Genomic DNA, 27923 nt, shown 5'->3' with positions numbered 1-27923 from the left:
AGTGAGCAAGTCCTTTGTCAAAAACTTTATTTTTTGTTTTTTGATTAATCAATTAATTAAGGAGTTATTTAATTATCAGCGATTAATTAAGTACTTATTTAATTAATGAAATTTCCTTTCTCTTCTGACCATTAACTCAGGCACCTTTTGAGTTAGGAAGCTGATATTTGGACATGCCAATGACCAGGTGATTTGGCTGCAAAGGCTATTTTTGATTTATTAATTAATCAATCAATCAATTAATTGAATAATTATTTAATTATTTGATTAATGACAAAAAAATTTTTTTTTTAAAGTTACAGATTCTGATGAAATGGTGGTGCTTTGTGTTCTCTGACCGAATTGATTAATAATTTTATTTTTTATGATTATTATTTATTTATTTTCATTATTAATCATTTATTTATCTTCTTTCTCATTTGGCCAATATCTCAGGCACCTTTTGAGCTCAGAAGCTAATATTTGGACATGAGTGACCAAGTGATGTGGCTATCAAGGAGATTTTTGATTTATTGATTAATCAATTAATCAATGAATTGATTAATTATTTAATTATTCGATTAATTACTAATTTTTTATTTTTTTTTCCAGTTACAGATTCTGATGAAATGGTCGTGGTTTATGTGTTCTGTGACCGAATTGATTGATAATTTAATTTTTTAATGATTATTTATTTATTTTCATTGTTACTCATTTATTTATTTTCTTTCTCATATTGCCAATATCTCAGGCACCTTTTGAGCTGGGAAGCTAATATTTGGACATGACAGTGACCAAGTGATGTGGCTATCAAGGATATTTTTGATTTGTTGATTAATCATTTAATCGATTAATTATATTTATTGATGAATCGATTAATTATTTATTGATTAATCAATTAATTATTTGATTTTTCATTAATGACTTATTTAATTAAATTTCTTAAAGACACATCTTCGGATGAAGCACTAGTGGTTTAGTTATGCTATTAGCCAATTGATTATGAAAATATTTTGTGATAATCTTTTATTGATTTTAATTATACAATTAATCAATCAATTAGTGTACACCTCTCCCTCCCAATGCAGCCTCAATGAGCTGCACTGCGGTATTGCCGGGCGCCTAAGGCGCCCCAGCAATGCCGCGCTGTAGGATATTTAATTATTTGGCATGGGGGCGGTGTACTTTGAATGTATGTGTACTTGTTGTACACCACACCTTTCCTATGCCATCCTCAGGCATTGCAAATCGTCATTGCTGGGCACCGAAGGGGGCTCGAAGGGGGATGAAATAGTCGGCAGTGACGCACGCTGAAAGAGAGTACTCAGTTTTCACTCTGGTTGTTTGTTGTACACCGCTCCTTTCCTATGCCATCTCCAGGCATTGCAAATCGTCATTGCTGGGCACCGAAGGGGGCTCGGCAGTGACGCACGCTGAAAGAGAGTACTCAGTTTTCACTCTGGTTGTTTGTTTGTTTGTTTGTTTTCTTGTTGTACACCGCTCCTTTCCTATGCCATCTCCAGGCATTGCAAATCGTCATTGCCGGGCACCAAAGGGGGCTCGGCAGTGACGCACGCTGAAAGAGAGTACTCAGTTTTCACTCTGGTTTCTTGTTGTACACCGCTCCTTTCCTATGCCATCTCCAGGCATTGCAAATCGTCATTGCCGGGCACCAAAGGGGGCTCGGCAGTGACGCACGCTGAAAGAGAGTACTCAGTTTTCACTCTGGTTTCTTGTTTTCTTGGTTGTCCGGGCGATATCTCAGCCATCCTTTGAGCTAGGAAGCTGAAATTTCGGCACAGTAGTGAGCAAGTCCTTTGTCAAATACGGTATTTTTTGTTTTTTGAATAATCAATTAATTGAGGAGTTATTTAATTATTAGCGTTTAATTAAGTACTTATTTAATTAATTAAATTTCATTTCTCTTCTGACCATTAACTCAGGCACCTTTTGAGTTAGGAAGCTGATATTTGGACATGCCAATGACCAGGTGATTTGGCTGCAAAGGATATTTTTGATTTATTAATTAATCAATTAATCGATTAATTATTTAATTATTCCATTAATGACAAAAACTTTTTTTTTTTTAAGTTACAGATTCTGATGAAATAGTGGTAGTTTATGTGTTCTCTGACCAAATTGATTAATAATTTAATTTTTTTATGATTATTATTATTTATTTATTTTCATTATTAATCATTTATTTATTTTCTTTCTCATTTGGCCAATATCTCAGGCACCTTTTGAGCTGGGAAGCTAATATTTGGACATGAGTGACCAAGTGATGTGGCTATCAAGGATATTTTTGATTTATTGATTAATCATTTCATCTATTAATTATTTATTGATTAATCGATTAATTATTTATTGAGTAATCAATTAATTATTTAATTTTTTATAATGACTTATTTAATTAAATTTCTAAAAGATACATCTTCGGATGAAGCACTAGTGGTTTAGTTATGCGATTAGCCAATTGATTATGAAAATATTTTGTGATAATCTTTTATTGATTTTAATTATACAATTAATCAATCAATTAGTGTACACCTCTCCCTCCCAATGCAGCCTCAATGAGCTGCACTGCGGTATTGCCGGGCGCCTGAGGCGCCCCGGCAATGCCGCGCTGCAGCATATTTAATTATTTGGCATGGGGTGGTGTACTTTGAATGTATGTGTACTTGTTTGTTTGTTTGTTTGTTTTCTTTCTTGGTTGTCCGGACGATATCTCAGCCATCCTTTGAGCTCGGAAGCTGAAATTTCGGCACAATAGTGAGCAAGTCCTTTGTCAAATACGGTATTTTTTGTTTTTTGAATAATCAATTAATTGAGGAGTTATTTAATTATTAGCGTTTAATTAAGTACTTATTTAATTAATTAAATTTCATTTCTCTTCTGACCATTATTAACTCAGGCACCTTTTGAGTTAGGAAGCTGATATTTGGACATGCCAATGACCAGGTGATTTGGCTGCAAAGGATATTTTTGATTTATTAATTAATCAATTAATCGATTAATTATTTAATTATTCGATTAATGACAAAAAATTTTTTTTTTTAAAAGTTACAGATTCTGATGAAATAGTGGTAGTTTATGTGTTCTCTGACCAAATTGATTAATAATTTAATTTTTTTATGATTATTATTTATTTATTTTCATTATTAATCATTTATTTATTTTCTTTCTCATTTGGCCAATATCTCAGGCACCTTTTGAGCTGGAAAGCTAATATTTGGACATGAGTGACCAAGTGATGTGGCTATCAAGGATATTTTTGATTTATTGATTAATCATTTCATCTATTAATTATTTATTGATTAATCGATTAATTATATTTATTGAGTAATCAATTAATTATTTAATTTTTTATAAATGACTTATTTAATTAAATTTCTAAAAGATACATCTTCGGATGAAGCACTAGTGGTTTAGTTATGCGATTAGCCAATTGATTATGAAAATATTTTGTGATAATCTTTTATTGATTTTAATTATACAATTAATCAATCAATTAGTGTACACCCCTCCCTCCCAATGCAGCCTTAATGAGCTGCACTGCGGTATTGCCGGGCGCCAGAGGCGCCCCGGCAATGCCGCGCTGCAGCATATTTAATTATTTGGCATGGGGCGGTGTACTTTGAATGTATGTGTACTTGTTGTACACTGCTCCTTTCCTATGCCATCTCCAGGCATTGCAAATCGTCATTGCCGGGCACCAAAGGGGGCTCGGCAGTGACGCACGCTGAAAGAGAGTACTCAGTTTTCACTCTGGTTTCTTGTTTGTTTGTTTGTTTGTTTGTTTGTTGTACACCGCTCCTTTCCTATGCCATCTCCAGGCATTGCAAATCGTCATTGCCGGGCACCAAAGGGGGCTCGGCAGTGACGCACGCTGAAAGAGAGTACTCAGTTTTCACTCTGGTTTCTTGTTTTCTTTCTTGGTTGTCCGGACGATATCTCAGCCATCCTTTGAGCTAGGAAGCTGAAATTTCGGCACAGTAGTGAGCAAGTCCTTTGTCAAATACGGTATTTTTTGTTTTTTGAATAATCAATTAATTGAGGAGTTATTTAATTATTAGCGTTTAATTAAGTACTTATTTAATTAATTAAATTTCATTTATCTTCTGACCATTATTAACTCAGGCACCTTTTGAGTTAGGAAGCTGATATTTGGACATGCCAATGACCAGGTGATTTGGCTGCAAAGGATATTTTTGATTTATTAATTAATCAATTAATCGATTAATTATTTAATTATTCGATTAATGACAAAAAATTTTTTTTTTTTTAAGTTACAGATTCTGATGAAATAGTGGTAGTTTATGTGTTCTCTGACCAAATTGATTAATAATTTAATTTTTTTATGATTATTATTTATTTATTTTCATTATTAATCATTTATTTATTTTCTTTCTCATTTGGCCAATATCTCAGGCACCTTTTGAGCTGGGAAGCTAATATTTGGACATGAGTGACCAAGTGATGTGGCTATCAAGGATATTTTTGATTTATTGATTAATCATTTCATCTATTAAGTATTTATTGATTAATCGATTAATTATTTATTGAGTAATCAATTAATTATTTAATTTTTTATAAATGACTTATTTAATTAAATTTCTAAAAGATACATCTTCGGATGAAGCACTACTGGTTTAGTTATGCGATTAGCCAATTGATTATGAAAATATTTTGTGATAATCTTTTATTGATTTTAATTATACAATTAATCAATCAATTAGTGTACACCTCTCCCTCCCAATGCAGCCTCAATGAGCTGCACTGCGGTATTGCCGGGCGCCGGAGGCGCCCCGGCAATGCCGCGCTGCAGCATATTTAATTATTTGGCATGGGGCGGTGTACTTTGAATGTATGTGTACTTGTTTGTTTTCTTGTTTGTTTGTCCGGGCGATATCTCGGCCATCCTTTGAGCTAGGAAGCTGAAATTTCGGCACAGTAGTGAGCAAGTCCTTTCTCAAAAACGGTATTTTTTGTTTTTTGATTAATCAATTAATTGAGGAGTTATTTAATTATTAGCGATTAATTAAGTCCTTATTTAATTAATCAAATTTTCTTTCTCTTCTGACCATTAACTCAGGCACCTTTTGAGTTAGGAAGCTGATATTTGGACATGCCAATGACCAGGTGATTTGGCTGCAAAGGCTATTTTTGATTTATTAATTAATCAATTAATCAATTAATCGATTAATTATTTAATTATTCGATTAATGACAATTTTTTTTTTTTTTTAAGTTACAGATTCTGATGAAATGGTGGTGGTTTACATGTTCTGTGACCGAATTGATTAATAATTTAATTTTTTAATGATTATTATTTATTTATTTTCATTATTAATCATTTATTTATTTTCTCTCATTTGGCCAATATCTCAGGCACCTTTTGAGCTGGGAAGCTAATATTTGGACATGACAGTGACCAAGTGATGTGGCTATCAAGGATATTTTTGATTTATTGATTAATCATGTAATCGATTAATTATTTATTGATTCATCGATTAATTACTTATTGATTAATCAATTAATTATTTCATTTTTTATTAATGACTTATTTAATGAAATTTCTAAAAGATACATCTTTGGATGAAGCACTAGGGGTTTAGTTATGCTTTTAGCCAATTGATTAAGAAAATATTTTGTGATAATCTCTGCGGTATTGCCGGGCGCCGGAGGCGCCCCGGCAATGCTGCGCTGTAGGATATTTAATTATTTGGCATGGGGGCGGTGTACTTTGAATGTATGTGTACTTGTTTTCTTTCTTGTTTTCTTTGTTGTTTGTTTGTCCGGGCGATATCTCAGCCATCCTTTGAGCTAGGAAGCTGAAATTTAGGCACAATAGTGAGCAAGTCCTTTGTCAAAAACGGTATTTTTTTTTTTGATTAATCAATAAATTGAGGAGTTATTTAATTATTAGCGATTAATTAAGTACTTATTTAATTAATCAAATTTCCTTTCTCTTCTGACCATTAACTCAGGCACCTTTTGAGTTAGGAAGCTGATATTTGGACATGCCAATGACCAGGTGATTTGGCTGCAAAGTATATTTTTGATTTATTAATTAATCAATTAATCGATTAATTATTTAATTATTCGATTAATGACAATAAAAAAATTTTTTTTTCAGTTACAGATTCTGATGAAATAGTGGTAGTTTATGTGTTCTCTGACCAAATTGATTAATAATTTAATTTTTTTATGATTATTATTTATTTATTTTCATTATTAATCATTTATTTATTTTCTTACTCATTTGGCCAATATCTCAGGCACCTTTTGAGCTGGGAAGCTAATATTTGGACATGAGTGACCAAGTGATGTGGCTATCAAGGATATTTTTGATTTATTGATTAATCATTTCATCTATTAATTATTTATTGATTAATCGATTAATTATTTATTGAGTAATCAATTAATTATTTAATTTTTTATAAATGACTTATTTAATTAAATTTCTAAAAGATACATCTTCGGATGAAGCACTAGTGGTTTAGTTATGCGATTAGCCAATTGATTATGAAAATATTTTGTTATAATCTTTTATTGATTTTAATTATACAATTCATCAATCAATTAGTGTACACCTCTCCCTCCCAATGCAGCCTCAATGAGCTGCACTGCGGTATTGCCGGGCGCCAAAGGCGCCCCAGCAATGCCGCGCTGTAGGATATTTAATTATTTGGCATGGGGGCGGTGTACTTTGAATATATGTGTACTTGTTGTACACCGCTCCTTTCCTGTGCCATCTCCAGGCATTGCAAATCGTCATTGCTGGGCACCGAAGGGGGCTCGGCAGTGACGCACGCTGAAAGAGAGTACTCAGTTTTCACTCTGGTTGTTTGTTTTCTTGCTTTCTTGTTTGTTTGTTTGTTTGTTGCCTTGGTTGTCCGGACGATATCTCAGCCATCCTTTGAGCTAGGAAGCTGAAATTTCGGCACAATAGTGAGCAAGTCCTTTGTCAAAAACTGTATTTTTTGTTTTTTGATTAATCAATAAATTGAGGAGTTATTTAATTATTAGCGATTAATTAAGTACTTATGTAATTAATCAAATTTCCTCTCTTCTGACCATTAACTCAGGCACCTTTTGAGTTAGGAAGCTGATATTTGGACATGCCAATGACCAGGTGATTTGCCTGCAAAGGCTATTTTTGATTTATTAATTAATCAATTAATCGATTAATTATTTAATTATTCGATTAATGACAAAAACTTTTTTTTTTTTAAAGTTACAGATTCTGATGAAATAGTGGTAGTTTATGTGTTCTCTGACCAAATTGATTAATAATTTAATTTTTTTATGATTATTATTTATTTATTTTCATTATTAATCATTTATTTATTTTCTTTCTCATTTGGCCAATATCTCAGGCACCTTTTGTGCTGGGAAGCTAATATTTGGACATGAGTGACCATGTGATGTGGCTATCAAGGATATTTTTGATTTATTGATTAATCATTTCATCTATTAATTATTTATTGATTAATCGATTAATTATTTAGTGAGTAATCAATTAATTATTTAATTTTTTATAAATGACTTATTTAATTAAATTTCTAAAAGATACATCTTCGGATGAAGCACTAGTGGTTTAGTTATGCGATTAGCTAATTGATTATGAAAATATTTTGTGATAATCTTTTATTGATTTTAATTATACAATTAATCAATCAATTAGTGTACACCTCTCCCTCCCAATGCAGCCTCAATGAGCTGCACTGCGGTATTGCCGGGCGCCTGAGGCGCCCCGGCAATGCCGCGCTGCAGCATATTTAATTATTTGGCATGGGGCGGTGTACTTTGAATGTATGTGTACTTGTTGTACACCGCTCCTTTCCTATGCCATCTCCAGGCATTGCAAATCGTCATTGCCGGGCACCAAAGGGGGCTCGGCAGTGACGCACGCTGAAAGAGAGAACTCAGTTTTCACTCTGGTTTCTTGGTTTCTTGTTTTCTTTCTTTCTTTCTTGCTTTCTTGCTTTCTTGTTTGTTTGTCCGGACGATATCTCAGCCATCCTTTAAGCTAGGAAGCTGAAATTTCGGCACAATAGTGAGCAAGTCCTTTCTCAAAAACGATATTTTTTGTTTTTTGATTAATCAATTAATTGATGAGTTATTTAATTATTAGCGATTAATTAAGTACTTATTTAATTAATTAAATTTCATTTCTCTTCTGACCATTAACTCAGGCACCTTTTGAGTTAGGAAGCTGATATTTGGACATGCCAATGACCAGGTGATTTGGCTGCAAAGGCTATTTTTGATTTATTAATTAATCAATTAATCGATTAATTATTTAATTATTTGATTAATGACAATTTTTTTTTTTTTTTTAAGTTACAGATTCTGATGAAATGGTGGTGGTTTATGTGTTCTCTGACCGAATTGATTAATAATTTAATTTTTTAATGATTATTATTTATTTATTTTCATTATTAATCATTTATTTATCTTCTTTCTCATTTGGCCAATATCTCAGGCACCTTTTGAGCTCAGAAGCTAATATTTGGACATGAGTGACCAGGTTATGTGGCTATCAAGGATATTTTTGATTTATTGATTAATCAATTAATCAATGTATCGATTAATTATTGAATTATTCGATTAATTACTAAAATAAATTTTTTTCCCCCAGTTACAGATTCTGATGAAATGGTGGTGGTTTATGTGTTCTGTGACCGAATTGATTGATAATTTAATTTTTTAATGATTATTATTTATTTATCTTCATTATTAATCATTTATTTACTTTCTTTCTCATTTGGCCAATATCTCAGGCACCTTTTGAGCTGGGAAGCTAATATTTGGACATGACAGTGACCAAGTGATGTGGCTATCAAGGATATTTTTGATTAATTGATTAATCATTTCATCGATTCATTATTTATTGATTAATCGATTAATTACTGATTGCTTAATCAATTAATTATTTAGTTTTTTATTAATGACTTATTTGATTAAATTTCTAAAAGATACATCTTCGGATGAAGCACAAGTGGTTTTGTTATGGTATTAGCCAATTGATTAAGAAAATATTTTGTGATAATCTTTTATTGATTTTAATTATACAATTAATCAATCAATTAGATGTACATCTCTCCCTCCCAATGCAGCCTCTATGAGCTCCACTGCGGTATTGCCGGGCGCCGGAGGCGCCCCTACAATGCCGCGCTGGAGGATATTTAATTATTTGGCATGGGGGCGGTGTACTTTGAATGTATGTGTACTTGTTTGTTTTCTTTCTTGTTTTCTTGTTTGTTGGTTTGTCCGGGCGATATCTCAGCCATCCTTTGAGCTGGGAAGCTGAAATTTCGGCACAATAGTGTGCAAGTCCTTTTTCAAAAACGGTATTTTTTGTTTTTTGATTAATCAAATAATTGAGGAGTTATTTAATTATTAGCGATTAATTAAGTACTTATTTAATTAATCAAATTTCCTTTCTCTTCTGACCATTAACTCAGGCACCTTTTGTAAGGAAGCTGATATTTGGACATGCCAATGACCAGGTGATTTGGCTGCAAAGGATATTTTTGATTTATTAATTAATCAATTAATCAATTAATCGATTAATTATTTAATTATTCGATTAATGACTGAATTTTTTTTTTTTTAAGTTACAGATTCTGATGAAATGGTGGTGGTTTATGTGTTCTCTGACCGAATTGATTAATAATTTAATTTTTTTATGATTATTATTTATTTATTTTCATTCTTAATCATTTATTTATTTTCCTTCTCATTTGGCCAATATCTCAGGCACTTTTTGAGCTCGGAAGCTAATATTTGGACATGAGTGACCAAGTGATGTGGCTATCAAGGATATTTTTGATTTATTGATTTATCAATGAATCAATTAATCGATTAATTATTTAATTATTCAATTAAGTACTAAAAAAATAAAAAAAATTCAGTTACAGATTCTGATGAAATGGTGGTGGTTTATGTGTTCTGTGACCGAATTGATTAATAATTTCATTTTTTAATTATTATTGTACACCACACCTTTCCTATGCCATCTCCAGGCATTGCAAATCGTCATTGCTGGGCACCGAAGGGGGCTCGGCAGTGACTCACGCTGAAAGGGAGGACTCAGTTTTCACTCTGTTTGTTTGTTTGTTTTCTTGTTTGTTTGTCCGGACGATATCTCAGCCATTCTTTGAGCTAGGAAGCTGAAATTTCAGCACAGTAGTGAGCAAGTCCTTTCTCAAAAACATTATTTTTTGTTTTTTGAATAATCAATTAATTGAGGAGTTATTTAATTATTAGCGATTAATTAAGTACTTATTTAATTCATCAAATTTCCTTTCTCTTCTGACCATTAACTCAGGCACCTTTTGAGTTAGGAAGCTGATATTTGGACATGCCAATGACCAGGTGATTTGGCTGCAAAGGCTATTTTTGATTTATTAATTAATCAATTAATCAATTAATCGATTAATTATTTAATTATTCAATTAATGACAACAACAAAAGAAATTCAACTTAGATTCTGATGAAATGGTGGTGGTTTATGTGTTTCATTGGCGAATTGATTAATAATTTAATTTTTTTATGATTATTATTTATTTATTTTCATTATTAATCATTTATTTATTTTCTTTCTCATCTGGGCAATATCTCAGGCACCTTTTGAGCGAGGAAGCTAATATTTGGACATGACAGTGACCAAGTGGTGTGACTATAAAGGATATTTTTGATTTATTGATTAATAATTTAATAGATTAATTATTTATTGATTAATCAATTAATTATTTAATTTTTAATAATGACATATTTAATTAAATTTCTAAAAGATACATCTTCGGATGAAGCACTGGTGGTTTAGTAATGCTATTAGCCAGTTGATTAAAAAAATATTTTATGATAATCTTTTGTTGATTTTAATTATGCAATTAATCAATCAATTATTGCACACCTCTCCCTCCCAATTTATTTTTGATAAGTTGCACTGCAGTATTGCAGGGCACCGGAGGCACCCCAGGAATGCCGCGCTGTGGGATATTTAATTATTTGGCATAGGGGCGGTGTACTTTGAATGTATCTGTACTTGTTTTAATGTATTTTGTTGAAAAATATGGTTTAAATCGAGAAATTTCAATAATAGTTTACACACACAAGGAAATTCGACGCAGGAGGAGGCCATTCGGCCCATCATGCCTGCACCACATTAATACCAGACAAATTCATATACTGTATTAAAAAGGAAAATGCATAACGTTTTTTTATTTGTTTTTTTGTTGTTTTTTGTGGGGTTTTTTGTAGGCATTTTGTAATATTTTTTTTTTTCTTTCGGGAGGGTGGAGGAGGAGTGGGCAAAGACGGTTCTTGGGTGAAAAACACACATCAACCACACACCACCACTTGAAGAGACCACACTGACAACACTTCACACAGATGCACATAATCACCCATCCACACATGATCTGCGGACAAATCCAACAATATCCCTGCACTCGTCTATCTCAAATGCATCTAGCTACCTATCTAATTCTAATTTAAACTTATCAACTGTTTCTCTTGCCACTGCCTTTCCAGGGAGACAATTCCATGGATTAAATACCCTCCGAGTGAAAGACCTGTGCCTTATTACCACCTTAACTCTCCTCTTCTTCACTCTCAGGTGATGGCCCCTAGTTCTATCACTGTCCACTGGGCTGCATAATTATTCTGCACTTATTTTGTCTCTACCCTTCATTATCTTAAACATCTCTATTATATCCCCTCGTAACCACCTCCTTTCTAATGTATAAATAATTTTTCCCATCTCGTCTTCAGTTGTCTTACCCTTCCTTCCATCTATTGTACACTGAATCTTGTAGTGAGGCAGTTGCCCTGAAACAACTTGCCTTTGACTCTTGGAAGGCAAATCCAAATGAAGGCAAACTCAGTTCCTTCCACCAAGATCAGAACAAGTGTGTGTCTACCCTCAGGAGTGCCAGGAAGCACTATCTCTCCACACTCAAGAATGAACTCTCAAACCTGTCTCCTTCCTCCAAATCCTGGTGGCATCTGGTCAAATCCGTTTCTGGTGTTTGTTTCCCCTCCATCCCCTCCCTTACCTCAAATGGCTACACAGTTGACACCGTACGTGACAAAGCCGAATGCCTTAACTCTGTGTTTGCCTCAAAATATTGTGCCCCAAACAAAATCTCTCTAAGTTCCCACCTTACCAAGTCGAACCCAACTGCTCATGGACTCTGTGTCCTTCTCTCCTGACAAGGTGGAGAAGTTTTTGTCAAACCTCGACTCTGATTCTGTAACTGGACCAGACGGCATCAGCCCACGGGTCCTAAAATCCTGCTCTTCCGCTCTATCTCACCTTCTCTCTGTTCTTTTCACCCTCTCTTTTGCTCAAGGTCATCTGCCAGCATCATGGAAATCAGCAAACATTACCGCTTTACACAAAAAATGTGCAAAAACAGATCCTTGCAACTACAGACCAATCAGCCTGCTCCCAATTATCAGCAAAGTCATGGAATCCATCATTGCTTCGGATATCAAATCCTTCCTCTTCTCCAATGGCTTGATCTCTGATCATCAATTTGGATTCAGACCAGGTCATTCTACTCTGGACATGTTGCTTCTGCTGTCTCAGCAATTGGATGGAGGTCCTCAATGCCAAACACAAAATCAGAGCTGTCTCCCATGACATATCACGTGCCTTCGATATGGTCTGGCACCCAACTCTGCTCACCAAACTTTCCTCCTATGGTATCTATAGAAATATCCACTCATAGCTTGCGGACTTCCTCTCTGGTCGTAGGCAACGTATGGCCCTGAATGGATTTCTCTCATCTGCCCTGCCTGTTCTGGCTGAAGTTCCCTAAGGTAGTGTTCTGGGCCCTGTGCTATTTTTGGTCTTCATCAATGATCTCTCCAACTCTCTGGAAAATCCTCTCTCTATCTCTTTGCTGATGACTCCACTCTCTGCCGCTCCATTCCTCATCCCTCAGATCGGCAGTCTGCAGCCTCCTCACTCTCTGCAGACTTGGACAAAATCACAGACTGGTCAAATAAGTGGAACATGTCTTTCATTCCTGACAAATCGCACACTCTTACTATGTCTCTCCGAAAAGACCGACTGGAAAAACCCTCCCATCTGCTTTCTCAACAATCCTCTCCAATAAGTTCTGTCGCTCAAGCTTTTGGGTCTCACAATCTGCCATGATCTTTCTTGGGAAAACCACATTTCCAAGCTCGCCGCCAAAGCCAGTTGCTGACTGGGCATCCTCCGTCATGCGAAGTCCTTCCTTGGCACACTTGAGCTCCTCACCACATGCAAGGCTTTCATCCGCAGCTCAATGGAATACTGTTCCCCCCCTCTCGGCCTGTGCTCATGCCTCACACCTAGCTCGGCTTCACGCTGTTGAAACCAAAGCTTTCAGAATTATTGGAATCCCCTGCGATGAAGCTAACTCCGAGGGTCTTTCACTCACTCAGCGCAGGCAGGTTGGTGGTCTTTCTGTCTTCTACCGACTCCTCTCCAGCCTTGCTCCCCCAGCTCTCTCTGTGCTCTGTCCCGCAAATATTCCTACAGGTCACACAAGATCTGCCAGCAACCCTCTTATGGTTAAACTGCCAAAATCTCTGCTCACTCTGCTCTCTCCTCTCTGCTCACCTTCCCTCTTTCATTCCCCTTTTCTCCCACCTCTGGAACAAACTCCCCCACTCCCTTCAATCCCACGCCTCCCTCCAGGTCTTTAAAACAGCTGTTCACCACCATCTCTTATCTTCCCCCATCCAAAACCTTGATCTTTTCTACCCCCGCTAATTCACCCCAGATACACGTTTTCGAAATTCCAACTTCTTTCCTGGAAGTCCTTGCTGTGTCCATATATTTTATACCTCTCCCACCTCCCCCCAAGCCCTTTCCCTCCCACACATCTCCCGATGTCCCTGCTCTCAAATGTTGTGTTTGTGTGCTTCCTCCCCTTCTCTCCCCATCTTGTCTACCGCTCCCCTTTTTATATACTTTGTTTGCTTGTTTGTTTGATAAATGTTAGCTCTTTCACGAGCCTTGATTCTGTATACAAAAAAAGAAAAAAGAAAAAAAAAAGATGGATGGGGAAAGAAACACTCTGGAAGGAAAAACTGAAAAATATGGAACGAAGAAGAACGATGGAACGAAGAAAAATATGAAATATGGAACGAAGAGGGCATGGGGTGGAAGGGTGGGGGGTAGGGGGGATTAACAAGGGTGGAAAAGATCATGGTTTTGGATCGGGATGATCTGAGATGTTCACCACTATCTTAGTCCATCCCTCATAAAAAACCATGATCTTTTCCATCCCCATTAACATCTCCAAGCCCACGTCTCTCCAAATTTCCAGTTTTTCTTTCGTGATAGCTTGCTTATGTATCCAACTTGTCCACCCATGCATCATCCCCGACCCCTCATTCTTCCCAACATCCATTGCTTGTCCAAGTCTCCCTCTATTTTGCACATCAACTCTACTGTTGGTGTTTCCACCCTCTCTCTCTACTGTTCCTTTTGTTCTGTTGCATCCTGATCCATTCAGTGTTCTTATACCTCCATGAGCCTTGACTCGGTGAACAATGAATACTAATAATAATAATAATAATTTTGAAAAAATACCATTTTGCTTCTTCTGCAGTGACAGTCATCTTTGGACGACATAAAACAATTCCCACACAGCATTTAAAGGTGCCACTGTAACGTGCAGTCCCACTACCATGCTAACATCCCTTCTATTTCCTCCCTCTTCCTTCCTCCTCCTTCCTGGTGAAAATTTAACAGGAAGCTTTTTAAAATTGATTCCCATACATCAGTTTAACCTCATTGAGCAGGTGATTAGCATTAACCCGGTGTGTACCCCGGTTTAGAATAGGTACACCGTATCCCTGCATGTCGTAAGAGGCGACTAAAAGGGTTGGCGTCAGGAAGGGCATCCGGCCATAAAAACATTGCCTCAAAAAGAAAACCATGACAATTACAACTACATATGGGCAGGGTACAGCCCGAAGTGGAGATCGGTTTCTGAGGTTTGGGACATGGAATGTAGGGACAATGACAGGGAGATCAGGAGAAGTGGTGGAAGTCTTGGTCAGAAGAAGAGTGGACATATGTTGTGTGCAGGAGACGAGATGGAAGGGAAGTGGTGTGAGAATGGTGAAGGGTAGGCAGGGACAGAAATACAAGTTTGTGTGGCAAGGGTGCCTGGAGGGCGTGAATGGTGTTGGTGTCCTGTTTTCTGAGGAGTTTGTAGACAGTGTGGTGAGTGTGACTAGAGTGAGTGAAAGGTTGATGATAGTGAAAACGATGATTGGAAAGCTCTTGGTGAACATCATCTCGGGATATGCTCCGCAGGTTGGTCGGAGCGATGAAGAGATGGACAAGTTCTGGTGTGCTATAGAGAAGCTGATGGAAAACGTGAAAGATGAGGAAGTTGTTGTGGTAGGAGGAGACCTAAATGGACATGTGGGAAGGAGTATGTACGGTTTTGAGGGAGTTCATTGGGGTTACTGATATGGTGTGAGAAATGGAGAAGGTGAAAGGATTTTGGAGTTTGCTGATGGAGCTGATTTGTTGATTTGTAATACTCAGTTCCAGAAAGAGGATAATAATCTTGTTACATACACGTCAGCTGGGTCGACGACAACCGTTGACTACCTGATGGTGCATAGGCGAGATAGGGGGCACCTCCGGGACACAAAGGTGATCCCGGGGGAGGAGGCTGTTTCACAGCACCACTTGGTTGTCTGCGACATAAGGGTGAAAGGTGCGAGGAGAGCTCGGAGGGTGAAGTACCAACCGAGAATGAAGGTGTGGAGGTTGAAAGAGGTGACAGTGAAGGAGGCATTAAAAGAGAGGCTGAGTATGGTCGAGGATGATGTGGTTGAGCTTGAAAGTAGTTGGATGTCAATGAAAGATAGTCTGTTGGGAGCCGTTGGTGAGGTATGTGGATGGACAAAAGGACCACCGAGGCACTCGGAAACATGGTGGTGGGATGATGAAGTTGGAAAGAAGATTGACGAGAAGAGGAAGAAGTTCAAGGAGTGGCAGAAGGCGAAGGGTATGGGGGCAGAAAAGGCAGAGCATGAAAGTTATAAGACAGCCAAGAAGGCTGCAAAGAAAGAGGTAGCAAAGGCACAGGAGGCATGTAGGAAAATGTTCGGAGAACGCTTGGATTCGGAAGAGGGTCAGAGAGCGGTATTCAGGATTGCAAAGCAGATCGAGAAAGAGAGGTGTGATGTGATGGGGGTGAGTTGCTTGAAGGATGAAGTGGGACAAATCGTTGTGGACCCAGATGGAATTAAAGGAAGATGGAAGAGATATATGGAAATACTGTTGAACGCAGAGAATGAATGGGATGGCAACAGAGAGAGTAACCCAGTTTTAGGACCGGCAGAGAAGATAACTGAGAAGGAAGTTGAGGAAGCGATAAAAGCAATGAAGAGTAGAAAAGCGGGAGGGCCGACGGGAGTTGTGGGAGATATGTTGAAGGCAGCAGGAAGATGGGGTGTGAAGAGAATGACAGAGATCTGCAATCTGGTGGTGAAAGAAGGCCGCATTCCAGTGGATTGGGAACTGAGTACCCTCGTCCCTCTATACAAGGGGAAAGGTGACCCTCTGGACTGTGGCTCGTATCGAGCGATAAAGTTATTGGAGCATGGAATGAAGGTATTGGAAAGGGTGTTGGAGAAGAGGATAAGGAAGAAAGTGAGATTGACGAAATGCAGTTTGGATTTATGCCAGGAAGAGGAATGACAGATGCGCTCTTTATTGTGAGCCAGTTGCAGGAGAAGTATATGGAGAAGAGGAAGAAGTTGTTTCTTGGGTTTGTTGACCTGGAGAAAGCATTCGATAGGGTTTCACGTGAAGTAGTGACATGGGCATTGAGGAAGTTAGGAGTGGAGGAATGGTTGATCAGAGTAGTGATGGCAATGTACAAAAGAGCATGCACAGCTGTAAGGACGAAGGACGGGAACAGTGGTGAGTTTGAGGTGAAGGTGGGAGTGCATCACGGGTCAGTACTAATTCCACTACTATTTTTAGCTGTGATGGATGTGCTGGCTCAGAACGTAAAGGAGGGTTTACCGTAGGAGTTGTTGTATGCAGATGATCTGGTGTTGATTGCAGAAAGTATGGATGGACTGAAGGAGAAGATGAACAAGTGGAAGGAATGAATGGAGACAAAAGGTCTGAACGTGAATATCGGAAAAACGAAGGTGATGGCAAGTGGTAAAGCATGTGGTGAGGTGGAAAGAACTGGGAAGTGGCCATGTGCTGTGTGCAGGAAGGGTGTCGGAGTGAATTCCATTCAATGTACAATGTGCGCTGAGTGGGTTCATCAAAAATGTAGTGGTTTGAGAGGGTCATTAACCAGTGTGGCAGCTACATTCAAGTGTAAGGTGTGCACAGAGGGAGCTGCAGATGGAGGAAATGTTGAGTTGGATCTTGGAGATGGCGTGAAGCTGGAAGGTGTGAAAACATTTTGTTACCTTGGAGACATGCTGAATGGAGAAGGTGGATCAGACTCGGCAACAGTTGCTCGAGTGAGATGTGCATGGAAGAAGTTTCGGGAACTGAGTGGCGTGCTGATGAGGAGGGGAGTGTCATTGAAGCTGAAGGGAAAGGTGTATGCTGCATGTGTGAGAAGTGTTATGATTTATGGGAGTGAGACATGGGTAATGAACGTGGAGCAGCAACGAAGGCTGGAAAGGGTGGAAATGCGAATGGTTTGGTGGATGTGTGGAGTATCGTTGAGAGAGAGGAAGACAAATGATGAATTGCGAAAGTTGATGGGAATAGAGCCTGTGATGGATGCTGTGAAGAGAAACAGGTTGAGATGGTTTGGTCATGTGTTGAGGAAGGATGAAAGTGACTGGTTGAAAAGAGTGATGGAAATGAATGTAGAAGGAAATAGAGGACGGGGAAGACCGAGAAAAACTTGGCTAAAGATGGTCGAAAAAGAAATGCGGGCAAGGGGGTTAACAAGGGGAGATGCAGAGAATAGGGCAAAATGGAGAACATTGTCATGGGGACCGCAAGGCTAACCCCCGCTCTTGCAGGGAAAATGGCCTTAAAATGCATGTTGTTGTTGTTGTTGTTGTTGTATTAGCATTGGGATTCGGGTGAGACAGCTGTCCAAGGCCATATGCAGAAAAGTAAACCATATGGCCATCAGGATCTGCCACAATCTGCTACTATGTATATATACAGTATATATCAGACCAAAATGTTCCAGAATTTTTTCATGAGAATGACCCAAAGAGAAGAGGTTAAAAGATTAACTTTTAAGAAAAAAAGTACAGATACATTCAAAGTACACGGCCCCCATGCTAAATACAGAAATAATATATCCTCCAGCCCGCAGTATTAGGCGCCCGGCAATTCCACCGTGCAGCACATATAGACAGTATTGGGAGGGAGATGTGTACAATAATTAATTGATGAAAATAAATAAATTAAATAATTAAATTTCTTAATAATTAAAATTAATAATTTCTTATTAAATATTTAAATTAAAATATTAAAATTAAAATAAGTAAAATAAATAAATAATAATCGTAAAATAATTAATTACTTCATCAATTGGCTAATTGCATACCTAACTAAACCGCCAGTGCTTTATCCAAAGCTGTAACCTTTTGAAAATTAATAAAATCATTGATTATTCCAAAAAATCTCCTCTTCCTGTTCAGGCTGGAGTTCCCCAAGGCAGTGTTCTGGGCCCCGTGCTTTTTCTGGTCTTCATCAATGATCTCTCTGACTCTCTCGAAAATCCTCTCTATCTCTTTGCTGATGACTCCACTCTCTGCCGCTCCATTCCTCTTCCCTCAGATCGGCAGTCTGCTGCCTCCTCACTCTCTGAAGACCTGGACAAAATCACAGACTGGTCAAACAAGTGGAACATGTCTTTCAATCCTGACAAATCTCACACTCTTACTATGTCTCTCCGAAAAGATCGACTGGACAACCCTCCCATCTACTTTCTCAACAATCCTCTCCAAGAAGTTCTGTCGCTCAAGATTTTGGGTCTCACTATCTGCCATGATCTTTCTTGGGAAAACCACATTTCCAAGCTGGCCTCCAAAGCCAGTCGCCGACTGGGCATCCTCCGTCGTGCGAAGTCCTTCCTCGGCACACCTGAGCTCCTCACCACATACAAGGCTTTCATCCGCAGCTCAATGGAATACTGTTCTCCCCTATGGGCCGGTGCTCCTGCCTCACACCTAGCTCGGCTTCACGCTGTTGAAACCAAAGCTTTCAGAATTATTGGAATCTCCCGCGATGAAGCTATCTCTGAGGGCCTTTCACTCACTCACCGCAGGCAGGTAGGTGGTCTTTCTGTCTTCTACCGACTCCTCTCCGGCCTTGCACCCCCAGCTCTCTCTGTGCTCTGTCCCCCAAATATTCCTACAGGTCGCACAAGATCTGCCAGCAACCCTCTGATGGTTAAACTGCCGAAATCTCGGCTCTCCGCTCACCTTCACTCTTTCATTCCTCTTTTCTCCCGCCTCTGGAACAAACTCCCTCACTCCCTTCAATCCCACTCCTCCCTCCAGGTCTTTAAAACAGCTGTTCACCACCATCTCTTATCTTCCCCCATCCAAAACCTTGATCTTTGCTACCCCCGCTAATTCACCCCAGATCCACCTTGTTTGAAATTCCAACTTCTTTCCTGGAAGTCCTGGCAGTGTCCATATGTTTTATACCTCTCCCACTGCCCCCTTCCCACGCCCCCCCCCCCCCAAAGCCCTCGCCCTCTCTCAGATCTCTCGATGTCTCCATGTCTCTCGGACCCTGCTCTCAAATGTTGTGTTTGTGTCCTTCCCCCTCTCTCCCCATCTTGTCTACCGCTCCCTATGTTATATGTTTTATGTGTCGGTTTGTCTTTCTGTGTGATTAATGTTCGCTCTTTCACGAGCCTCGATCTTGTATACAAAAAAAAAAAAAAAAAAAAAAAAAAAAAAATCACTTGGTCATTGGCATGTCCAAATATCAGCTTCCTAGTTCAAAAGGTTCCTGAGATATTGCCCAGATGAGAAAGAAAATAAATAAGTGCGTAATAAACCCCCTTCGGTGCCCGGCAATGACGTCATGCAGCGCGTGGAGATGGAATAGCAAAGGAGCGGTGTACAAAAATGTTAAGATGGATAAATATAAAGTAGTCTTTACCAAAAATGACTGAAAACCTTTTTCAGATTGATTGTTAGAGAGATAGTGAAGAAAATTAATATAAATTAGAAAATGTAATTAACCTGGCACAGAACCGTGCAACACAACAACAATCCTACCTTTGTAAGTCTTTTTTGAATCCCTGAAAAGGCAGAAGAGATTATGATTTTAATACCTTAGACAGCGATATACAAAAAACGTTTTCTACCAGTGATCTACAGCAATTATATAACAAAGGCCAAACCACATTTCGCAAGCCGGTACCCTAACCGCTAAGCCAACACCAGGCTCACCTGCGCATGAAGGGAATAATCAATTTTCCTCTTACCTGATCATTTATCCCCACATGTATGTAGGACTTTATAATTAGTTAACACTCAGGCCTTCAATCCCAAAAATGCTGCATAAAAGCAACTCATAAAAGCTGCATAAGGTACGCCCTTTGCATGGAGCGAGCATTAGTCTTCTCATGCCTGTGCTACTTGTAAATACCTACAACTGCCGAGGAACCCAGGTAGGGTTTGAATCAGCAAGAGGGCTTATCTTGTGTGGCTTTTATTGGTTGCTTTATGCAATATGCTTCGATTGAAGAGCCAAGTGTTAATTATTTATTAGGTCCTAGCCACAGCTGTGGATAATCGATGACGTCATAGCTGATTCGTTGTTCCCTCCAATTATGGGTGAGAGAGGTGGTGGGCCTTTGGAATTTATATGTTTGTCATTCTATTATTTATATGTTTATATGTTTGTGTTATATTATATATGTTATTTGTGTTTATATGTTCATTTACACTACCGGTCAAAAGTTTTAGAACACCTCAATTTTTCCAGTTTTTGTTGAAATTTACGCAGTAATGTCTCAATGTACTCTGAAATTAAGCATAGAACAAATAAACAATTGGAGATAAAAAGAATCATAGAATCATTTTGTTTAACAAAATTTAATTTCAATTTATCACTCAGCAAAGTATCCACCTTTTGCAGATATAACCGCCGAACACACTCGTGGCATTCTTTCTACAATGGAAATCAAATATTGTTCGGGAAGTTCTTCCCAACACTGTTGCAGAAGTTCCCACAAATGTGTTGCACTTGTAGGTTTCTTTGCCTTCATCCTTCTGTCCAGTTCATCCCAAACCAGCTCGATGGGGTTTAAGTCTGGAGACTGTGCTGGCCATTCCATGATTTGAAGCCGACCGTCTTGTACTTTTCCTCGAAGGTAGTTTTGACATAGCCTGGAGGTGCGTTTAGGGTCATTATCTTGCTGTAGGATGAACCCCTGACCAACTAGGCATAGTATACCAGAGGGTATTGCATGGCGCTGCAAAATGCTGTGGTAGCCCTTTTTTTCAGGGTGCCAGTCACTCTGTGCAAGTCGCCAATTCTGGATCCAGCAAAAAAGCCCCAGACCATCACGCTTCCCCCTCCATGTTTGACAGTTTGTGTCACACACTGAGGAACCATTCTTTTGCCTACTCGACGGCGTACAAAAACCCTGCGTGAAGAACCAAAGATTTTAAATTTTGATTCATCGGTCCATAAGACCTTCTTCCAGTCTTCAGTAGTCCCCTGGCAGTGCTTCATGGCCCAGGCAAGCCTCTTTTTCTTATTTTGCCATCTTAGCAATGGCTTTCTTACAGCCACTCGACCTGGCAAACCTGCAGCTCGAAGTCTTCTCTTCACAGTTGAAACTGAGACTTGCTTATTTCGACCAGTGTTAAGCTGTGCTTGAAGCTGTTGTCCTGTGAGCCGCCTATCACACAAGCTGTTGACTCTCAGAATCTTGTCTTCTGATTCTGTTGTGGCTTTGGGTATGCCAGACCTCTTCCTGTCGGAGTTTCCTCCACTTTGCAATGTACTACTTCCTGCAGTGCAATATTGTCCAAATAATGCTTCAGAGGATGTAATAACAGTCTGTTTCAATACTGCTTTCATGCAGACAGGGGGTTTGTTATCAAGTAATCAGCAGAGGTTGAGACACCTGTCGGAATTGTGTGCATCAACTTTCAAGGCTTCATTTACTTACATTTCTGCAGAACAGCTATAAGTTTTTAACCCATTACTTGTTCCCTGAAGAAGGCCTTTTTTTTTACAATATAACGGTGTAATTTACATTATTTTCCCGTTTTTGCAAGCCTAAACTTTTTTTTTTAACCTGGAGCAGTTTACTGCTTAACTTTGTACCATTTCAGGTTATTCACTGGACATGAAACTCCGTAAATTTCAATAAAAACTGGAAAAATTGAGGTGTTCTAAAACTTTTGACCGGTGGTGTATATGTTTGTCATGTTATTTAATCATTTATATCGATGTTTGGAATCTATTCTCATTGCACGTGGTATATGTTTTGGCAGCATTGGTGGCGCAAGTTTCTGTCTGCCAGCAAGTCATGAAACTGGTTCCTGGCTGATGCCTTTATTCTTTGGTAAGGTTATGTGGTGTTGGAGTTCTCATGCATGTGCTACTTGTAGATGTCCACAACTGTGGAGGAACTCAGGTAGGGTTTGAAACAGCAAATGGCTTTTCTTTGATGAAGGTTGTGTAGCTGTTGTTCTTGGTTATGTAGCTTTTCTTGGTTGCTGTATGTAGCTTTCTTAGGCTAGAAGGGCTGAGTGTTAACTAATATACAGCATACACTGGATATGTATTTTTACAGTGTACACCAATTCCTTAGTGGGTGTAGGGAAGTGTTTTAGATGGCTCCAAAAAAGATATTTTTTGGGGATTTTGTAAAAATGCCAACAGGATGAGAACACTGGGCAATGCCTGGTACCCCTGCTAGTCTATACTATAAGATAAATGTTTGTCTGCGTGTCAACATATTTTCAGAGTTGTTCAAACGCATCTTTGTGAAACATTCAGCCGTCCATTTGTAAGTACTGGGGAGTGTTTTTAGCCCAATTTTTTTTGGAAAATTCTGAATAAAGGTTCGATTATTTTTAAGATTATCTTTAAAAATTGCTCTATAATACCTATCCGGATTCGGATCTTTACCACAATCTTATCAATTCCTTCTTGTCACACACCCAACCTGTCCACCAATGTCCATAACTTTTTGAGATATCCTGCTCACAGTCAGACAGACAAACACACATACAGGGGTGAAAACATATCCTGGTGGCGGAGTGGCGGAGGTAGTATGGCACTCGTCAGACAAAAATATGTCATCGATACCGAGGTCTTCATTTGCAGTGATTCAGAAAAGCAGTTACACAAGCCGTACCATCTTCTGTGATTTTTACGAAGTGCCTGGAAAAGCTGGATTTTGTAAGGAAGAAGCTCAATGTTTTCCATTAGTAATGATCATGCTGATGTGAAACGGATTCCTGTTTCAGCTGAGAGTCATCCTGTTGGTTTTCATGGATATCTCTCTATCTATTTCCATACAGCTTCATTGGTCTTGGGACACGAACATTAACAAGCCATCCTAAACAGCACTTATTCACGTTTTGTAATGATCAGTATATTTTATCTTTGGCATTAATGCCGTTATTGATTTGTAAGCAGATACACGAGCTGCCAGGACCCTTCTTTTAAATGCTCTCCGCACTCTTTTTGGTGACTTTGTTTCAACGTAGATGTCATAAACAAAGATGCAGCACTGCTACATATTAAATTGTCCGATTATTTTTATTACCTGTAAAAAATGTTTTTTCTGTCACAGGCAATCAAAGGAAATTTGAAATTTACTTACAACCATGTTACTAAGAAAATCTCAGCATGATCAAATGTTGCAATTTTTATGGTCCACCCTGCATGTGGTCACATAAAAACCTGTGTACAATTTTATGGTCACAAAAATAAGGACATTAGGAGACAGCAGTGGTCTCCATGAATTACAAGGTGATTCAATGATGAGGATAATTCATCACAACGCTTGGGATTTGCACATGGGATTCCAGCTTGACATCAAAGTGTTCAGAGGGAAATTCCAAATGGGCCAATAATTCCCTCTTCCACCTGGCTCATCAGAATGAATCTTTCATCAATCTTTCAGGAACATCGGATACGTTTATCTTTACTCTTTTCTAATTCGTCCTGCACATGCTCGGTTGTGCATTGGTCGCTCATGCGTTCTTCCTCTTCGCTATCTGATTTCCATGGACTTAGTGTGTTTTAAGTGACCTCCCAAAAAAATTCGAGCTGTTTACAGAAACGGTGTGCTCTATGTGATCCGATGGATTGAGAACACGATAAGGTCGATCTCAGCAAACTGGCACAACAATGCTCTCGAAGGAAGTTGTGTTCAGGCTTAGTAGAATGGTGGTAGACACCATCCACCAGGAATCCTTTGTCACCTGGTAAGGCTTTGAGTATGAATCTTGTTGGTAAACAACATTTTATCTGGTTGTGGTGCCTGTGGCCTTTCTGCATCGTATGAAAATGATGAGCCATCTTCACCATTTTCTTCTCCAAATAAGTTGTATGTATCCAAGGTAAATTTTAACATCGTAGACCTGCTCCATTAACAATTTTATTGAGGGTGAGAATCCATTATTATATCCAATTTTCCAATCTCCCTCATTATTTCCTGTCCTGATGGCGAACACACAGAACATGCAGATACTAACGGTGGAAACTTACCCAGGCCAAGAATGAAGATTGCCATCATTAAAAAGAATGCGAATGATGCACATGTGATGATCTGTGAAACCAACTCAATTTCGAAATCAATTTCTTCTTTTCTGATGAAGTGGATGATTACGACTGAAGGAAAGAAATGAGAATTTGGGATAATGAGGAAAAAGGAGAGAAAAACAATTAAATGAGAATTTCACGCTGCTGGCTTTTCTCTTTCCATTTACACCTTCAACAAAGGTATTTTATGACTTAATTGTCCAGCAATTATTTACACCTGCATCCAATGATTGCTATTAACTTCTACACTCTCTTCTTACAACCTCCCATCTCCTCTAAATAAATACATGCTGATCCATCGAGCTCCTACCTTTGGAAGACTCTTCCAGCACACATTTGCCATCGTATTCATGAAAGCCGTTACGGCAACTACATTTTCGGTTCTTCCTTTTGTCACATTTTCTCTCTTCATACTGACTATCTGCAGATCAAACAAATCATCATTAGAAAGAGTTAAGTGAGAAACAGAACACAAGATGCAAGGATATCCCAGAGTATTAAATTTACTATCAGAGTACCCGCCCTATGGGCAATCATCATACAGGCAATCATCTTCCAAGTGTGCAACACATTGTCCTGCCATCTCTTGTTGAGAATATTTTCATTAATTAGTTAATTGTCATTATTATAAGAGGGCCAGTCAATAAGTAACCTTAGAATGACGATATAAATTTGAGAATGTAATGTGTGTAGTTGTAGACGACATATGTTATATCTACGGGTAATTGGGTAAGAGCCATGTTTTGCCTGTTTTAGATCTGGCAACGTCGAGCATATGACGCCAGTAGAGCAGTTCCAAGATGGCGGCGCCCTAAGACGCATGCACCAGGGAGGAGCAACGTTCTGTCATCCGTTTCTTGCGAAGTGAGGGTGTGAATCCCAGTGAAATCCATCACAGAATGAAGATGCAATATGGTGACGCATGTTTATCGCTGCAGAAGGTGTATGACTGGGACAGGAAGTTTAAAAGTGGAGTGTCCAGTGTGGCAGACACTGCTCGCTCAGGCCGGCCTCACGCAGCGGAGACACCAGAAATGGCTGCAGGAGTTGAGCGCGTGCTAAGGGGAAACCATCACATTACGCTGGATGAAGTGGTCTCCGAATTGAACATTAGGCATGGGTCAACACACCATATCTTTCACAACATGCTGGGGTTCCGCAAAGTGTCTGCAAGGTGGGTGTCTAGACAACTCGCACTCAAACTGAAATATCGGCGAGTGGATGCATGTGAAGAACTTCTGCGACATTACAAAACAGAAGGCGACACTTTCTTACAGCGCGTAGTGACTGGGGATGAAAGCTGGGTCCACTACTTTCAGCCAGAAACAAAGAGGGCAAGCAAAGAGTGGCGCCATTCAACTTCACCGAAGCCCAAAAAGTAGGACCATAGTTACCAGTGCATCATAATTTGATGTGCATCGACCTCCTTAAAAATCATCTGAAACCAGCAATCAGTTCAAAACGTCGTGGACTACTCACTACCGGTGTCTTGCTGCAGCATGACAATGCTCGGCCCCATACTGCTTGCGCTACAGCTGCAACAATCGAGGACCTGCATTTTGAGTGTCTTCCTCATCCACCCTACGCACCAGACCTCGCCCCTTCGGATTACCATATATTTGGGCCACTTAAAGAGGCGCTTGGTGGAACCACTTTCCAATCTGACAAAGAGGTTCAAGAGGCAGTGCACGAATGGCTACACAAGCAGCCAAAATATTTTTTTCTAGAAGAATCCAGGCCTTAGTAAAGTGCTGGAAAAAATGCATTGAATGCAATGGAGATTATGTTGAAAAATAACAGTTGTTACACACTCACATGCAATAAACAAGTTGTGAAAAATATTTCAAGGTTACTTATTGACTGCCCCTCGTAGGCCTACATACATTATTTGCTAACTGGTATCTCCACCCAGGCCATACGATCCTCTTCAACTAAAGTATCAAACCAGCCTGGCTACGCTGCTGTTAGACTTTCGGTCTTGTTTCATTACGATGACCATAGGCTAATATGGTTTATATTATTTTATCTTTTTGCTTACATAACGGCAATCTTTACTGAAGAACCGCGAGATAAACGCAATCTTGCGAGATTTTGAATTTAATTCAGGTTTATTGTGAATTCATTTTAACTTATTGATTAAAGATTGTGAATTAACTTTAAAATTTGTTTTTTTTAAATTTACTTTTATCATTCTTAATTAATAACGGGAACAGGAATTTTAAATCAGACTCTTGTAATGGTATAAGAGTGTTCTTTCTCTCTGAGTCTGCGAGATCAGCGATTCGAACTCCCGACCGAGTCATACCAAAGCCTTAATAATGATCCGTGCTGTTTCCTTGCTCGACGTTCAGAATTTAAAACGGATGGAGTACTGATAATAGCGCAGGCTTTAACAGGCCTAGTGGCCTCCTCCTTGTAAAGGAACTCTTATTATTATTATTACTAGGGCATTGCCCGTACGTGGGTGCCCGTTCCTTGCCAAAAAAAAAAAAAACGCTACCCGTACGCTCTACCCCGCCCGTACGCCCGTAAACAAAAAAAACAACGCTCTTCGCTTCCGCCCTTCGCTCTGACTGAATTGGGAGAAATAATGCGCATATGAAATCGAGAAATTATTATTTTCTCCGGAAGAAATCGAATTACGAACCGTACCGTAATGGCGGTCAGCTCGTAACGCGCTCACCTCCGCTCGTTCTCACATCGGCCACGCCTACGCAACAAAGCGTTCTGTGATTGGCTGCCGGAAGTGAAGTCTTCACTGTCCGGAAGTTCGCAAATCGTCGCAGTTACGATGAATCGTTTTAATTTAATCGCAGTTTGAATTCGTTTTAAAACATAGTTTAACGGCAACATAGTTTTCCAACGTGAAATAAATGAATACGCTGTAAAATGTGCCGGCCGAGGTAGAGTCTGATCGCCACGTTCGGCACACGTGATAGCTCGCTGCTCTCTGATTGGTTGAAGCGTTTTTTGGACATAGCTCGGTAAGTACTTGTCCGATTAATTTAAAACCTTGAAAAGGCACATCCTCGGGTCCCCAGCAATATACCTGGCAAGTTTAAAGTATATCGGACCCGTGGTTGTCGAGAAACAGCGGTCACAGACACACAGACACACAGACACACAGAGATTGCTGGAATTATAGATAGATT

General features: G+C 38.8%; 2 protein-coding genes across 5 annotated transcripts in view; both read right to left on the bottom strand.

Annotated features, from left to right (window-relative positions):
- LOC137415872 (E3 ubiquitin/ISG15 ligase TRIM25) overlaps positions 1–27923 on the bottom strand; it is a 732877-nt gene that overhangs the window by 469118 nt on the left and 235836 nt on the right. The gene's annotated exons all lie outside the window — the stretch shown is intronic.
- LOC137418166 (uncharacterized) overlaps positions 1–27923 on the bottom strand; it is a 56891-nt gene that overhangs the window by 3737 nt on the left and 25231 nt on the right. The window contains exons 4-6 of the mRNA XM_078770231.1: positions 25082–25192; positions 24718–24840; positions 20253–20275 (exon numbers count right to left, since the gene is read on the bottom strand). Of these exons, the coding sequence (XP_078626357.1) occupies positions 20253–20275; positions 24718–24840; positions 25082–25192 (257 nt within the window). The remainder of the gene's footprint in view (positions 1–20252; positions 20276–24717; positions 24841–25081; positions 25193–27923) is intronic.

This window comes from Myxine glutinosa, chromosome 1 (assembly GCF_964187855.1).
Source record: "Myxine glutinosa chromosome 1, kmMyxGlut1.1, whole genome shotgun sequence".
Classification (NCBI taxonomy): Eukaryota; Metazoa; Chordata; class Myxini; order Myxiniformes; family Myxinidae; genus Myxine; species Myxine glutinosa.
This window is presented reverse-complemented; position numbering and strand designations above follow the sequence as displayed.